Raw genomic sequence first — 16,553 nt, forward strand, 5'->3', positions numbered from 1 at the left:
GATAGACATGTCATGATAGTGCACCTCCTGGCGATAATTACAAGCAGCAGCAACAATATGCAAGAGAGACATATCACAATGGTGACGTTATAATAGCAATATCTGGTGAGATGGGATTGCCTACTAATAGGCAAGACCTAGTTGTGGGATTTGCATCTTGTTCACCAAATGGAAAGCAAGTGAGAGATTCATGCTGCCTCTTTTCAGGAAGATCCACTGAACCATACAACAGTCAGGCAGTGGTGAGGCCAGCAGTGGGTCTTCCCCTGGAATCAAAATCCTGGGGGCAAAAGTCTTGCCGGATGAGTGCTGCCAGCCAAAGGCTGACAACTCTTGTGTTCAGCAACGTGACTGAGAAGGCTGTGACTGCTGCTGGAAAAATAAAACTCAAAGCTGCAGGACCACAAGGGCTCATGCCACGGGGTGAGCAAGGCAGATTAAGGGGGGTGTCAGGGAAGTCGGAGGGAGGTGGCTTTTTTTGGTCTCCTCCTTCTCAATGTACAGTCCTTCAATCAGGTACTCAGTGTCTTTGATCAAGGGACCACCTCCACATTTCTTCCCAACAACTTAACAAAGTTAACCATAGTCTCATCTACCATGAATGCCCTTTACAACAACTCCAACATTCAGTTAGGCCAATCCCTCAAAGTGCCTCAATTAGCATTTCTGCCCAAAATACAATTCTGTTGGAGGTGGGTGGACTGCAGGGTTAGCTTCTCCATCACCCCAGCTAATTAAGTATTCTTCTCATCCCCCAAGCCTGACACCAGTGCAAGCAGAAATTCCATCCAATTTGTGGTGCAGGAGTAATGGGTGAGGAACCTACTAATCTGTTTTTTCCAAAAGTTTGTGGAAATTGAATGCATTGGTCTTCAAAGCATGGAGCATCCTTACCTACAAAACAGCCTGATATCAGATACAGAACATTAGAGTAGAGCGGGTTGACTTATGAATTGGGAACAGATGTAGGTCTTTCAACCTGGAAAACTTGCTTTGACTTCCAATAAGATCATGGCTGATCTGTTAATGTTTCAAATCCCATCTATTCCTGATGGCCTCTGGGCCCCTTTGCTAACATGATTTTATCTAACTTTGCTATAAAAATACCTCATTTCCACCGACTTCCAATATAGCAAAAACTTCTGGAAGAAATAAATTTTCCTTCACCTATATTTTAAAAGGGTGACCTGTAATTTTGAAACAGTGTTCTCTATTTCGTGACTGCCTCATAAGAAGAGTAAACTTCCTTTTCAAGTCCTTGTCAAGACTGTCCAGGTCCTTATACATTTCAATCAAATTACCCCTCATTCTTCTCAACGATAGTGAAAACAAGCTGTGGTTGTTCAACCTATCTTCATATGTCAATCTGTTCCTTCCAGTTATCAATCTGGTAAAACGACTTTGAAAAGCATTTACATACATCCAAACAGTACGCTGTATTCAATATGAAGTGTCTCTAACATTCTGTATAAATGAAGGATGATAAACTTATTTAAATGTTCAGTTTTTGTCATAACGAAGGCAAGCATCTCTTTAACCTTCCCGATTAGATGTTGTACCTGCATACCAACCTTTCAGTTCAGTTCTGTATCAGTAATTAAAATGATGACTATTGAATTAGATGTCAAAACTGATTGATCCTTTTGAACAGATCATTTAGCTGATTCTTCAACCAGTTTCAGATTTGTGCTTCCAGTTTAGTAGTTCAAAGACTATTTCAAATGTTGTTCACTCTTAAGAACATAAGAAATTAAGACCTGGAACAAGCCATTCAAGCCTTCAAGCTTGCCTCACCATTCCTGAAGAAGGGCTTATGCCCGAAACGTCGATTCTCCTGTTCCCTGGATGCTGCCTGACCTGCTGCGCTTTTCCAGCAACACATTTTCAATTCTATAAATCATGTTTGATATGCCCCAAGCCTCAACTCCCCTTTCATATCTCTGGATGAAAATGCAGATTGTGAGAAAAATACAGAGAGATATTAATAGGTTCAATAAGCAGGCAAAAAGTGGGCAATGGAGCACATAGGAAGAAAATAGGAAGTTGTTCATTTTGGGAGGGAGAACAGTGGAATAAAATATTATTTAAATGGAGAAAATATGTAAAAGCTGCAACACAAAGGGACTTTGGGGTATTTGTGTACAAAACACAGAAAGCTAGCACATACATGCAGTGGTAATCAGAAAGGCTACTGACACGTTGGCCCTTTTTTCAAGGAGATTGGAATTTAAGAATAGGGAAGTCTCGTTGCTCCCATACAAGGTGCTAGTGAGATCACACCTGGTGCACTGCAAGTAGTTTTGGTCTTCATATTTAAGGAAATACATCACTTCATTGGAGGCAGTTCAGAGAAGATTCATTAGGATGACCCCTGGTATGGTGGCATTATCTCATGGGCAAAGGTTAAACCGATTGGGACTCTTCTCACTGGGGGTTTGAAGAATGAAAGGAAATCTTATTTAAACATACAGCATTCTTAAGGCGCTTGACAAGGTTCATGCTGAGAGGATGTTTTCACACGTGGAAGAGCCTAGGACCTGAGGACACAATCTCAGAATAAACAGGGAGGAATTTCTTCTCTCAGAGGTTCTGAGTCTTTGGAACCCCTTGCTATATTTAGCTGTGGAGGCAGTGTCCTTGTGTATAATTAAAGCTAAGATTGATAGATTCTTGATCAGTAGGAGAATCAAGGTTTACAGAGAAAAGGCAGGAAAGTGGGTGGGTTTTTCAGATCAGCCATGACCCTACCAAATGGCCGACCAGGCTCAAGGACTCCCACAGTTACCTGGATTACAGCTCTTCCCACCCTATCTCCTGCAAAAATACCATCCTGTATTTCCAATTCCTCCGCCTCCACCGTATCTGCTCTCAGGAAAACCAGTTCCACCACAGAACACACCAAATTGCCTCCTTCTTTAGAGATCACAATTTCACTTCTCACGCGGTTGAAGATGCCCTCCAACACATCTCATCCACATCCCACACCTCCGCCCTCAAACCCACTCCTCCAACCGTAACATGGACAGAACCCCCCAGTCCTAACTTTCCACCCTACCAACCTTCGCTTTAGCCATATCATCTGCCGACATTTCCGCTACCTCCAAATAGACCCCACCACCAGGGATATATTTCCCTCCCAACCCCTTTCCACTTTCCGCAAAGACTGTTCCCCCCGTGACTACCTGGTCAGGTCCATGCCCCCTAACAAACCACCATCCTGTCATAGCACCCTCCCCTGCCACCGCAGGAACTGCAAAACCTGCGCCCACACCTCCTCCCTCACCTCCATCCAAGGCCCTAAAGGAGCCTTCTACATCCATCAAAGTTTTACCTGCACATTCACTAATATCATTTATTGTATCCATTGCTCCCGATGTGGTCTCCTCTACATTGGGAAGACTGGACACCTCCTTGCAGAGCGCTTCAGGGAACATCTTTGGGATACCCGCACCAATCAACCCCACCGCCCTGTAGCCCAACATTTCAACGCCCCCTCCCACTCTGCCGAGGGCATGCAGGTCCCAGGCCTCCTCCACCACCGCTCCCTCACCACCTGATGCCTGGAAGAAGAACGCCTCATCTTCCGCCTCAGAACACTTCAACCCCAGGGCATCAATGTGGACTTTATTAGTTTCCTAATTTCCCCTCCCCCCACCTTATCCCAGTTCCAACTTTCCAGCTCAGCACCGTCCCCATGACCTGTCCTACCTGCCTATCTTCCTTTCCACCTATCCACTCCACCCTCCTCTCTGACCTATCACCTCCACCCCCACCCCCATTCACCTATTGTACTCTTTGCTACCTTCCCCCACCCTCCTTGCTGACCTATCACCTCCATCCTCACCCCCATTCACCTATTGTAATCTGAAAACTATACATTCAAAATTCCCTTTGCTGATTAGAAATAGGGTAATGTAATATGAATCCAGCCAAAGTAGACAGGGTAAAATCTCTCTGTGAGAGAGAGTCTCAGCACTGTGTGAAATATGTGGCAATCTGCTGCTCATAGTTTTAACCTGACAACAATAATTACTCTGTAAATAATTCCCAATAGTCTTACACATATATTTATACTGGTAAGTTAATATTGTTAACTTGATATCACAATGTTCTTTGGGAGAGGTCACTCATTTAGTAAAACCAGAAAAACTTTATCCCAATTAATATCGCATGCTATTCTTCATCTTCATTACTATATAATTCTATAAAAGCAAAAAGATTCACCAAATACTAAAACCAAACATGTAATTAGACACTTAAGGTAATGGGACATTAAAGCATGATAATATGAAAAGGACAGGTACTAATGAAGACAGAGTTAACAGAATTAGGAAACATGGGCGGCATGGTGGCACAGTGGTTAGCACTGCTGCCTCACTGCGCCAGAGACCCGGGTTCATTTCCTGCCTCAGGCGACTGACTGCGTGGAGTTTGCACATTCTCCCCATGTCTCCGTGGGTTTTCTCCGGGTGCTCCGGTTTCCTCCCACAGTCCAAAGATGTGCAGGTCAGGTGAATTGGCCATGCTAAATTGCCTGTAGTGTTAGGTGTAGGGGTATGGGTAGGTTGCGCTTCAGCGGGTCGGTGTGGACTTGTTGGGCCGAAGGGTCTGTTTCCACACTGTAGCTAATCTAATCTAATCTCTATTAGGTTGTTTTTCATTTTCACATCAGAGCTAAGGGAGATGGAGTGATAACAAGGAACACTTTTTTTAAAAAAATAAGGGACATAGGAGCAGGATAGGCCATTCAGTCCCTCAAGCCTGTATCACCATTCTCAACTGTGATTTATCATTTACCTTAATGCCATACCTTAACTTCTTGATGTAATTCGTAACTAGAAATCTATCAATCTCTGTCTTGAACCGCTGAATGACTGATCAGATACAGTATTCCCCACCGGTGGAGTGAAGAGGTTCCTCTTCACTTCGTTCCCAAGTGTTCTGTCTTTTATTCTGAGGCTCTGTCCCTGGGTTCTAGACCCTATCACCAGCGGAAACATCCTTTTGCATCTACTCTGAGTAGCCCTTAAAAAATTTTGCAATGACCTAAACTCCAAAGAATACAGGCTCAGTCTCCTCAATTTATCCTCATAGGATAGTTCCGCCATTGCAGGAATCAGTCTGGTATACGTCCATTGCATTCATGCTGGAGCAAGTATATACTTCCAAAAGCAAAGAGACCAAAACTGCACATAATACTCCAGATGATCACTGATGCATCCATGGCTCCCTCGTTCAACATTTTAGGGTGATACTTATTGGATCTCAGGGATTTGTTACTTTCAATCCCATTAATTTTTCCAACACCACTTTTTTACAACTTTTAATTTGGCTCAATTCACTCTCACTTGGATCATAATTCAGGGAGACTTCTTGAGGCTTCCTCTGTAAAGACAGTCACAAAGAGTTTAGTTAGCTTTTCTGCTTTTTCTCTATCTTCTATTAGAAATTATTTCATCTCAGCTTGTAATGGATCCACATTTCTCTTTTTTAATCCTTTCATTTTTGCATACTTATAGAAACTTATACAATAATAACTTGCTATTTTATATTCATTTTCTATTAGAGTCATAGAGATGTACAGCACGGAAGCAAACCCTTTGGTCCAACTCGTCCATGCCGACCAGAAATCCCAACCCAATCTAGTCCCACTTGGCAGCACTCGACCCATATCCCTCCAAACCCTTCCTATTCATATACCCATCCAGATGCCTTTTAAATGTTGCAATTGTACCAGCCTCCACCACTTCCTCTGGCAGCTCATTCCCTGCACACACCACCCTCTGCATGAAAAGGCTGACCCTTATGTCTCTTTTATATCTTTCCCCTCTTACCCAAAACCTATGCCCTCTATTTCTGGACTCCCCAACCCTAGGGAAGAGACTTTGTCTATTTATCCTATCATATTCTCTCTATCTTTATCAATTTCTTGGTCCTTCTTTGGTGAATTCTAAAAGTCTCCCCATCCTCAAGCTTGCAATCATTTTTGGCAACTTTCCATCTTTGATCGAACACAAATTTTAACTTTTTAGATTACTTACTTGGAAACACGCCCTTCGGCCCAACAAATCCACACCGACCCGCAACCCACCCAGACCGATTCTCCTACATTTACCCCTCATCTAACACTATGGGTAATTTAGCATGGCCAATTCACCTAACCCGCACATTTTTTGGACTGTGGGAGGAAACCTACGCAGACACTGGGAGAATGTGCAAACTCCACACAGTCAGTCGCCTGAGGTAGGAATTGAACCCTGGTCTCTGGCGCTGTGAGGCAGCAGTGCTAACCACTGTGCTACCATGCCGCCCATTCGTGTCAACAATTGCTCTCTCACTTCTCTTATTCATTTTTTGCCTAAAGGAATATATGTTTATTTTTTAAAACCTGAAATTCATTCTTTAAATAATGGCCTGTTTATGATCAAATCGATTTTTCCAAGTCAGCACAGGCAACCTCCTCGAGACACCTTCATAATTGCTCTTGTTCAGATTTAAGACCCAAGTTTCAGATTCAACTGCATATTTTACAAACTTAATGGAAAATCTTATCATACTATTTTGACTAATACCTAAAGATTATACAACAAAATTATTAATTAGTCCTTTCTCAGTGCATAATGCAAGATCTAAAATTTATGATGTTCTTGATTCCTCAACATTTTGCTCCAGAAATCTATGCAAACACTTGGGTTCTCATTAGAATTACCCAGACCATATGTAAATTGACGTCACCCATGATAAGACATTTCCCTTGATTCATGCATTTCTAAATTCCTGATTTATACCTTGCTGTAACACTGAGGAGTAAAGTGTTAGGTAACAGAAGGATATAAGCAGATTAGTCAAATGGACAGATCAGTGGCAGCTAGAATTTAACCCTCATAAATATGAACAGATGCACTTTGGAAGAAGGACCAAGACAAGAGAGTACTCAATAAATGGCAAGACACTAGGAAAATCAGAACAATAGAGGGCTCCTAGGGGGCTTATCCACAGAACCCGATAGGTAGCAGGACAGGTTAATAGTGTTGTTGACAAGGCATCTGAGACACTGGGCTTTATCAGTTATGGCATAGAGTGTAAGAGCAGAGAGTTCATGTGAAACTGTAAAAAAGTTTGGTTCTGCTAGTTGAAATACTGTGTGTAGTTCTGGTCACCACACTATAGGAAGGATGTGATTGCACTGGAGGGGTGCAGTGGAGATTCCATTAGACCATAAGATTTAAGAGTAGAATTAGACCATTCAGCCCATCAAATCAGCTCTGCCACTTGATCATGGCTGATGTATTTCTCAACCTCATTCTCCTTCCTTTTCCCTGCAACCCTTGAATCCCTTACTAATCAAGAATCAACCTAGCTCTGCCTTAAACACATTCAAGGACTTACACCAGCCTGGATGGAGCTTTCAGCGATGAAGAAAACCTGGATAAGCCTGGGTTGTTTTCTTTAGAGCAGGGAAGTTGGGGGGGGGGGGAAGTGATTGAGGTATATAAGATTATGAGGGGTGAATAGAAAGCAGCTGTTCACCCTAGTCAAGGGCTCAGTTAGAAGGAGGCACAATTTTAAAGTGAAAGGTAGATGTTTCAGAGGGGATTTGAGGAAAATCTTTTTCACCCAGAGAATGGTGGAAAACCAGAATGCACTGCTTGGGATGGTAGTTGAGGTGGGAAACTTCACAAATTTTAAGAATTTTGTGGATAAAAATTTGAAGTATCGAAACATTCAAAGCTATGGACCTCATGCAGAAAAATGGAACTAGCATAGACAGTGTATCTTTGGCAATACAGATTCAAAGGGCTGAAGGGACGCTTCCATAACTGTATGATGCTATGATCCTACTCCACAACCATTTGGGGTCCTGCAAACCTTTGCCATTTCTTAGCTCCATCCAGATTCTTTCAAGGTTTCTCTCTTAAGCATATAATGAACCTTTCCGTTATTATCAGCGCTATCCCACTCCTTTCTCATCTTGCTTTTCTCTCCTAAATATTGAATGTGTTTTAATTTTCTGTACCCAGTTTCTGCCAACTTGCAGCCATGACTCCATGATGACAATTAAATCATACCCTTTTACTTCCAGTAGTATTCTAATCAAATAAAGCAATCTTGTTGCAAGTGCTGCATGCATTCAGAAAGAATGTTTTGAATTCTGCCTTTTTAGTGCTATTCTGCAATTTGATGCTGATTTAGAGCCATAGAGTCATAGAGATGTACAACATGGAAATAGACCCTTCAGTCCAACTCATCCATGCTGACCAGATATACCAATGTAATCTAGTCCCATTTGCCAGCACTTGGCCCTTATCCCTCTAAACCCTTCCTATTCATATACCCATCCAGATGCTTTTTAAATGATGCATTTATACCAGCCTCCACCAATTCCTCTGGCAGCTCATTCCATCCCTTTGTTCTTACCTCTCCAACTTTCTCCTTCTTCAATTATATATTCAATTTCATTTTAGTAATTACTATTGAATCTTTGTCCTTTCACACAGTGTATTCCAGAGTGTAACCTAATGGTTACCTGCTATTAACTTGCATGGATGGTTAAGAGGGATCTGGAGGTATTGTGAAATAATTTTATATATAGAGAATTAGCATATTTAAAGTAGCATTCAGAAGTTCAATAGGGCCGCACTGAGTGTAGTAGCCAGCAGCATGTCACTGGGTGCAGTTGTAATACATCTATTTGTGCATCTCACTCAAATCATTCAACTATAGATTGTCAAGCGGAGAATGTCATCACCATGGTGATAAAGTCAGGAATTTCAAAACTGATCCCAACCCCAGGCCTCTGATTTTTGTGAGGAGTGGGGCAGGAGTGATCCACAGTTCACACATGGAAGGTTTCTCCTTCAGCTGTCTGTTTAAGTAATCAGGTCCCTCCGATTAAATTAGGTTTTGGAGTCATTAGAGTTATGAACTAGGATTGTGGAGATTAAATGAAGTAAAAGCATGTCCCTTTGCAATGCATATCTTTCGATTGCCAGGAGACCTGAGGACTTCTGTAGATGTGGTACCATGACACTTTGTGGGTGGACATCAAGCATCGTTTGGAGAGCTGGGTCAGGTTTCCTTTGGGACTTTTATCTATAGAGAAAATTGTCCATAAAAAAGCACATGCAGCCCATGGAACCGTCTAACCTGTCAAGATGTGTCAAGAAATGTCAATAAATGCCCAAACTGTGATTTTATGAATGAGCATGACTTTCTTAATAGAGAAAGTCAAAGGTATAGACTATTAATTCATAGAATTTTATCTTTTTTTTTTCCTATGCCCTTTAGTACTTGTGGGTACTCAATGAGTGTTATGGTAGATAAAGGGAGAAGGTGACTTTTGGAAGTAGATACCAAGTTGCCATTGAGTATGAAAGGCCACTGGGATTGATAAAGAAGTAAAGCATGAAATAAGATGTACCATGGACTATGGGCATGGGTAGAGAGTATTGTGTTGCATGGATGGTGCTTGGGTACTGCATATTGGGATGAGAGGTATTGACAAGAAAAATATTTTACCATTTTCTCTTTTTAGAGAGAAAAGGGTACTGTTAGAATTGCATTGTAATACAGATTTGTAAACAACAATTTTACAAAGCATAAAATTCACAAATGACGTGAAAAAATATGCAAGAAGCCCACGTAGTCAGCAAAACTCATAGTTCAACCTGATACCTTTTAGCTGTATGTGAAGGAGAATCAACCAAGGCACGGTGTCAAGGATATTTCCAAAATCCCATCCATGACATGCAAGTGTATGAACAGAGTCCAAAGAGTATCTGCAATGTCACAGCTTACAGATACCAATCAGACAATATCAGGCAGCAATCTGAGAAACAACATCAGAAAATTCGAAGCTTTTACCTACAAAGGGATAGACAAATGCACAAACTACCAAGATTCAAACAGTGCAAGTGCAAATATACAATTTATGTATCTAACATGAGATGAACTCAGGAAACTGGCACAATGTGCTACAGTCCGTCCAAGATGAGCAAACTGTTTATAATGAGCCTGACACACTTGCATTGCCATTATTCATCTTAAATGTTGATTTAGCTCCTTGGGCTTGATGCCTGAGGCCTTTATGTAGTTGAAACAGCAGGATTAACTATCATTTGTCTACCAATCTGCACAGTTCTATGCATTATTACAATTCATAAAGCAATGAATCAGTCATTTGGAACACCGAAGATTTCAGACTGCAACAATGAGTGTATTCATTAATCTCAATAATTGAGGGAACTTTTCCTTCCATGAAAGATTCCTTCTGAGCTATCTTGCAAGATTGACACTTGATATTTTCCATGTCCCAGGACACAATTACATTCTGGTGACTGAGCTCTTCACAAAGAAAAATGACATTGCAATCCTCAGAAAACAAAACATGAGAATGACACAAACCTTCTTCGGCTCATGACAGAAGCAAGAAAACATGGTTTTATTCTCAAATGTATAAAATTCTAAACAAAAAGAGCCAAATCAATTACTTTGATTCTATTTGTCAACCACCCTTTGTGCTTCATCTCACCAAATAAAAGAGAAGACGTACAGAAGATGCCTACACAGCAAGATGGAGCTTATATAATAAAGTCTCAGGTTCTTTAACTTTTTATCCAAGTGTTCCATACTTTGTGACCAAGGTATGTCCTTTTTTTGATCTTCTGCAAAAAAACACATATTACTTACAGCAGCAAGTCCGCCATCATGTTATTCAATTTCCCAAAAATGCTTTATCATCCAGCAAGAGTATTCTTCAATTTTATGATTACTCAAAGCTTATCACTTTGGAATTAGATGCATCCCAGAAAGGCCTCTGGAGGTATTTATCACAGGAATTAAAGTTAGAATTAGAACTAGGTTTATTGTCACATGTACTCAAGTGCAGGGATACAGGAGTACAGTGAAAAGTGTACAAAGTCGCCATTTCCAATGCCATTTTATGTACAAAGATTCCCAAATCTAAATATTGGAAAAATGAAGAAATAAAGATAAAAGATCAGCATTCCAGTCCCTATAAAGCTTGATCCAAAAATTCCTAGATCCAAATTCTTAGGTGTAAATTAGGAAAATAAAGAGATAAAGGTGTAAAATGTTATCATTTCAGTCAAAAACTTTCTGAAGTAGGGAGTCCATGCTGGGCTTCACCTCGAGACTTGGAGTTCGTGCTGGGCCTCCTTGAGGCTGCAAGTCTGTGCTGGGCTTCACCTTGAGGCTAGGAGTACACGCTGAGCATCCTTGAGGCTGGAAGTACATGCTGGGCCACCTTGAGGCCGGAGATCTGTGCTGGGCTCCACTTTAAGGCTGGTAGTACACGCTGGGCCACCTTGAGGCTGGCAGTCCTTGCTGGGCTCCACTTCGAGGCTGGGAGAATACACTGGGCTTCACCTCGAGGCCAGAAGTCCATGCTCAGTTTCATCTCAAGACTGGGAGTCCGTGCTAGGCTCCACCTCGAGGCTGGGAGTCCATCGAGTCTATGCTGGCTCAACTCTGCACCACCCATGCCATTTGAGGAATGGAGGTGAGTAGAGAGAAATAAATAGAAAGAAGAAAAAGGTTAAAGAAAACACGAAAAGAGGAAAAAGAAGAAAAGAACTGGATGAAGTGGACAAGCTCCTGCTTAGGAATCCTACTTCACCACCACCTTATAAAGCTCAGTAAACCTTTGGGCTAAGATTCCAGGAGTAATGTTCAGAAGTGAAGTCATAACCAAAATTGTTGGGTGGAAACCCACAGGAGTTCAGAAGTAATTCAGTCTACACTGACTGCAAGGAAAAAAGGAACCTGAAGGCTTGGAGGAAACGGAAAATACTGAAACCAACCCAGAGTGGGCAGAGTAAGTGTTTATTTTCTGTCTGAGCACGTGGACCCAAACTCTCGCTCGGTTAATGGAGTCAATTAAAGTGTAGTGTGTCCATTCAGTCAATTAAATGTAAATAACACACAGCCACATCGGTAAGCTCCAGTCCAGGTTATATGTAAATCCATGATATTATAACAATGTAAATAGTCAGCGTTAATAAACTTGACAACACCTGTCTCAACAAGAACCCTAACTTTATGGTAACTGTGAGTTAACACATTGGCCAGCACTCAGATCATGCCATACTGGCTGTGGTATTTGACCCATGAAACCACATCAGGTATACCTTTACATTTGGTCCCAGGGCGCTTTTGGAGAAGGTAAGGGACCTTTTGGTAACACTCATGTGCCCAAACTGCACAAACTAGCGGAGGCCGCTGAGGCTGCCAAAACCTCCTTGTTCTTTCATGCAATGTATGGTTCACTCGTAAGACTAGTATTTATTGTCCATCCTGGTCATGCAGAGTAACTTCTCTTGTTTGGATTTCTGCGCAGTATGATGACACATTACTTTTAATCTGTATTAGTTTCATTTCTATTAACTGCTCTCTTTGTGCCCAACTTTCAGGTGCAATAGATTGGACTCCGTATTTAATTTCTATACCAATAGAAATCATCTTAATCTTAGTGATTGGTTGCATTTGCTATAAGAGGTGTTTTATTAAAAAGTAAGTATCCTTGAAAATCTGCTCTATTTACTTAAGCTGTAATATATGATTGCGTCAGTCAGCTTCAAGTGTACAAAAGAAATCAGTGTGTCTTCTTGTGTGTTAATTGTTGAGCAACTCTTAAGAAAAGTCATATAACTTGGTTACCCTGGAAACTTCAGGCAATGTTTATAGCTGATTTCTTAATCTTTATAGAGGGAATGTAACCATAGCAATCACCTAATCGAATCATAGAATAGAAAGCACAGAATCATAGAATCCCTACAGTGTGGAAGCAGGCTATTTGGCCCATAGAGTCCACACCAACCCTCCAAAGAGTATTCCACTCAGACCCACACCCCTCCCCTGTCCCTGTAATCTTACATTTCCCATGGCTAATCCATCTAGCCTGCACATCTCTGGACTTTGGGAGGAAAGCAGGACACCCAGAGGAAACCCAACCAGACACAGAGAGACTGTGCAAACGCCATATAGACAGTCATTTGAGGGTGGAATTGAAACCAGGTCCCTAACGCTGTGCAGCAATAGTGAATCATGGAATCCCTACACTGTGGAAACAGGCCATTCAGCCCATCCAATTCACATCAACATTCTGAAGAGCATCCCACCCAGACACACTTCCATCTCTGTAGCACTGCATTAACCATGGCTAATCCAACTAACTTACACATCCCTGGACACTATGGGCAATTTAGCATGGTCAATCCACTTAACATGCATATCTTTGGACTGTGGGAGGAAACCAAAATAGCCAGTACTAATCCACGCAGACATGGGGAGAATGTGCCAACTCCATACAGACAGTTGCCTTTAATTGAATTAAAACAGGGTCCCTGCTGCTGTCAGGCAGCACTGCTAACCACTGAGTCACTTTGCTGCCCATTCAAAAGGAGATGTTCATTCAGCCCATTGTGTCTCTAAGCAAGTCAAAGGTTATGATGTACAGGCAGGAAAGTGGAGTCAAGACCACAAATGGATCTTTTTGAATGGTGGCACGTGCTCAGTAGGCTGAATGATACACCCATTTCCAATTCCTATTTCATATGATTGATGTATCTTTGCCAGCTCTTTCATGAAGCTGTCTAATTACTCCCACTTCGCATCTCTTTTACAATAATCACATCAATATTGTTCATGCAAGTACTTATCCAAATGTCTTTTGAATATTGTCACTGACTCTCTTAATTCCACCATTTTATTCAACATATTTCAGTTTACAACATCTCAGGGGAAAAATTGCTTCCTTAAGTCACCCCTGGTCAATTACCAATCACTTTAAAACTGTTTTCTTTGGCAAGCAACATCTAATATCACTAGGAACAGTAATTTACCAGGAGTTTGAAAATCTCCATCTGCAAAGCAGATTAACTCTCAACTCTGATTTCCTGTAGTAAATTTCCTCTTCACACTCTCCAAAGCTGTGACATCCTTTTGAGTTAAAAATTCCACAACACCAGGTTACAGTCAAACAGGTTTAATTGGAAGCACTAGCTTTCGGAGTGCTGCTCCTTCATCAGGTAGTTGTGGAGGATACAATTGTAAGACACAGAGTTTGTGCGAAGAGTTGTGCTTCACAGGAGGCTCCCAAGCACTGAGGATGTCACCTAGACAGGGGACGAAACGTCTGCAACAAAAATTCCCAGCTTGGCGAACACAACTACAACATGTAAGACACAGAATTTATAGCAAAAGTTCACAGTGTGATGTAACTGAAATTATACATTGAAAAATATCTTAATTGTTTGTTGAGTCAAAGGTTATGATGTACAGGCAGGAAAGTGGAGTCAAGACCATAAATGGATCTTTTTGAATGGTGGCACGTGCTCAGTAGGCTGAATGATACACCCATTTCCAATTCCTATTTCATATGATTGATGTATCTTTGCCAGCTCTTTCATAAAGCTGTCTAATTACTCCCACTTCGCATCTCTTTTACAATAATCACAAAACTGTTTTTTAAAAGTTACATTCTCTGGTTAACTGTAACAATTGGTGTTAGCCACATAATATGTTGAAGGTGTTAGCCCCCATGTTCTCATTCTGTGCCATAATGTTTAGACTGATTCTAATCTAAAAAGTGAGTTAACAGTCTTACATTAATTCATGCAGTTTTTGAGCAAAGTACAATGTAACTCTGTTAGTACAAATTCACCCCACAAATGTATATGTGTGCATATGGATTTTTGTGTATGTGTGCTTGTGTCTGTCTGGGGTGGGGGTTGTGAGTGTGAGAGAGAGTGTATATGTGTGTGTATGTGAGTGTAAAGTGTCTAAGTCTGTGAGGGGGAGCATGTGTGAGTGTGGGAGTGTGTGTGTCCGTGGTGGGGGTTTTGAGTATCTATGACCTGAGTTAGCCTGAGAAGGTAACTTTTTAAAAAGGTTTTGTGATTTACATGTGAAAGAAGTGAAACTATCATGGTATTCAAACAGATGAAAGACTCAACAAACAATCAAGGTATTTTTCAATGTGTAATTTCAGTTACATCACACTGTAAACTTTTGCTATAAATTCTGTGTCTTACAATTGTATCCTCCAAAACCATCTGATAAAGGAGCAGCGCTTCGAAAGCTAATGCTTCCAATTAAACCTGTTGGACTATAACCTGATGTTGTGTGATTTTTAACAGTGTACACCCCAGTCCAACACCGGCATCTCCAAATCATGACATCCTTTTTAAAGCATGTTGTTCAGCATGAAACACATTTTGAGATCATCAAGGCATTTCTAACAATTCTACTTAATTTTATTAATACAAAATCCTCCCGGGAAAAGTTTTGAAATCAATCATTTCAAACATGAAAATTATAAGTTAAACAAGACAGGTTTTGGGGAATGTGTTCCCCACATTGATATCAGGCACAAGTCTGCAGAGAGGATATGAATACTCCAGTTAATTTCTCATTTGGCTGGCTGCAGAGTAGGAGGAAGGAAGCAGATTGACAACAGTGGGAGGCGAAGTTGAATGGGTTTTGAGGAGATGGGAATCAACCTAAGGGTCAGTGCTAGTCTCTGGTGTACAACACTCTTAGGGAATGAGAAGCCAAGGTTGGTTCCACATGCCCCCATGAAGTAAATCACTCATTTTGTTTTGCCAGTTTCTCTTAATGAACAGATACTATATCATATCTGCTGTATTAAATATCTTTAATATCTTAATGTTTCCTTGGTATTTTAACAAACAGTGCAATTTAAATTATTTCATAATGTAATTAAAGCAGAACGTTTAGATTACTTACAGTGTGGAAACAGGCCCTTCGGCCCAACAAGTCCACACCACCCCTCCGAAGAGCAACCCACCCAGACCCATTCCCCTACATTTACCCCTTCACCTAACAGTATGAGCAATTTAGCATACTAGCTATGCTGTCAGGTTGCTATAAATGTGTATGCCCTTCCTTTCTTTGCCACATATTAAAACAATTTTACCAACATGTATGTTCTGATCTCAGCCAGAGTATTGTAATAGCCTTCAAATTACACATAACCCAGGCAAATGCAAGTTCTACAAGGATTGAATTAACCGTTGTTTCTTGCATGTGAGTATATGCATTGGGTGGAAGCAGGCTTGGTACATTCATTGATGGGAGACAGTGAGGTCTGCAGATTCTGGCGATCAGAGTTGAGAGTGTGTTGCTGGAAAAACACAGCAGATCAGGCAGCATCCCAGGAGCAGGAGAATCGATGTTTCAGGCCGCAGTCCTTATCAGGAAGTCATTGGTGGATCTGATCGAGAAACAAACAAGAAATCTATCCATGAGCAGATAGACCTGATGGACTGTGACCAGATGTATCTTTGCTGTGTCCCACCTGCAGGGTGCTGAAGATGTCATGCAGCTTGGTGACCCTAATCGATTCCATCGGAACGGGGCGTCTGGTTTTCTGTCACCCCCTCTATGTTCAGAGAGATGCAGCAAGGTGCTACTCACCACTCTCATGCACCAACACCTTGGTTCTCAGAGTCAATATAGCAATAGTCAAGCATGCTTCATGAGTTGCCCAGAGGTGTTAGCTGCTTTCCCTG

General features: G+C 41.3%; 1 protein-coding gene across 2 annotated transcripts in view; it reads left to right on the forward strand.

Moving 5' to 3' along the window:
- The window catches only part of LOC122550458 (uncharacterized), a 50,906-nt gene that overhangs the window by 22,237 nt on the left and 12,116 nt on the right, over positions 1-16,553 (forward strand). For both annotated transcript variants that reach the window (XM_043691200.2, XM_043691202.2), the window contains exon 3: positions 12,432-12,531. In XM_043691200.2, the coding sequence (XP_043547135.2) occupies positions 12,432-12,531 (100 nt within the window). The remainder of the gene's footprint in view (positions 1-12,431; positions 12,532-16,553) is intronic.

The sequence above is a fragment of the Chiloscyllium plagiosum genome, unplaced genomic scaffold (assembly GCF_037043375.1).
Source record: "Chiloscyllium plagiosum isolate Xiang-an unplaced genomic scaffold, Cpla_swu_hap1 HiC_scaffold_6, whole genome shotgun sequence".
NCBI lineage: Eukaryota > Metazoa > Chordata > Chondrichthyes > Orectolobiformes > Hemiscylliidae > Chiloscyllium > Chiloscyllium plagiosum.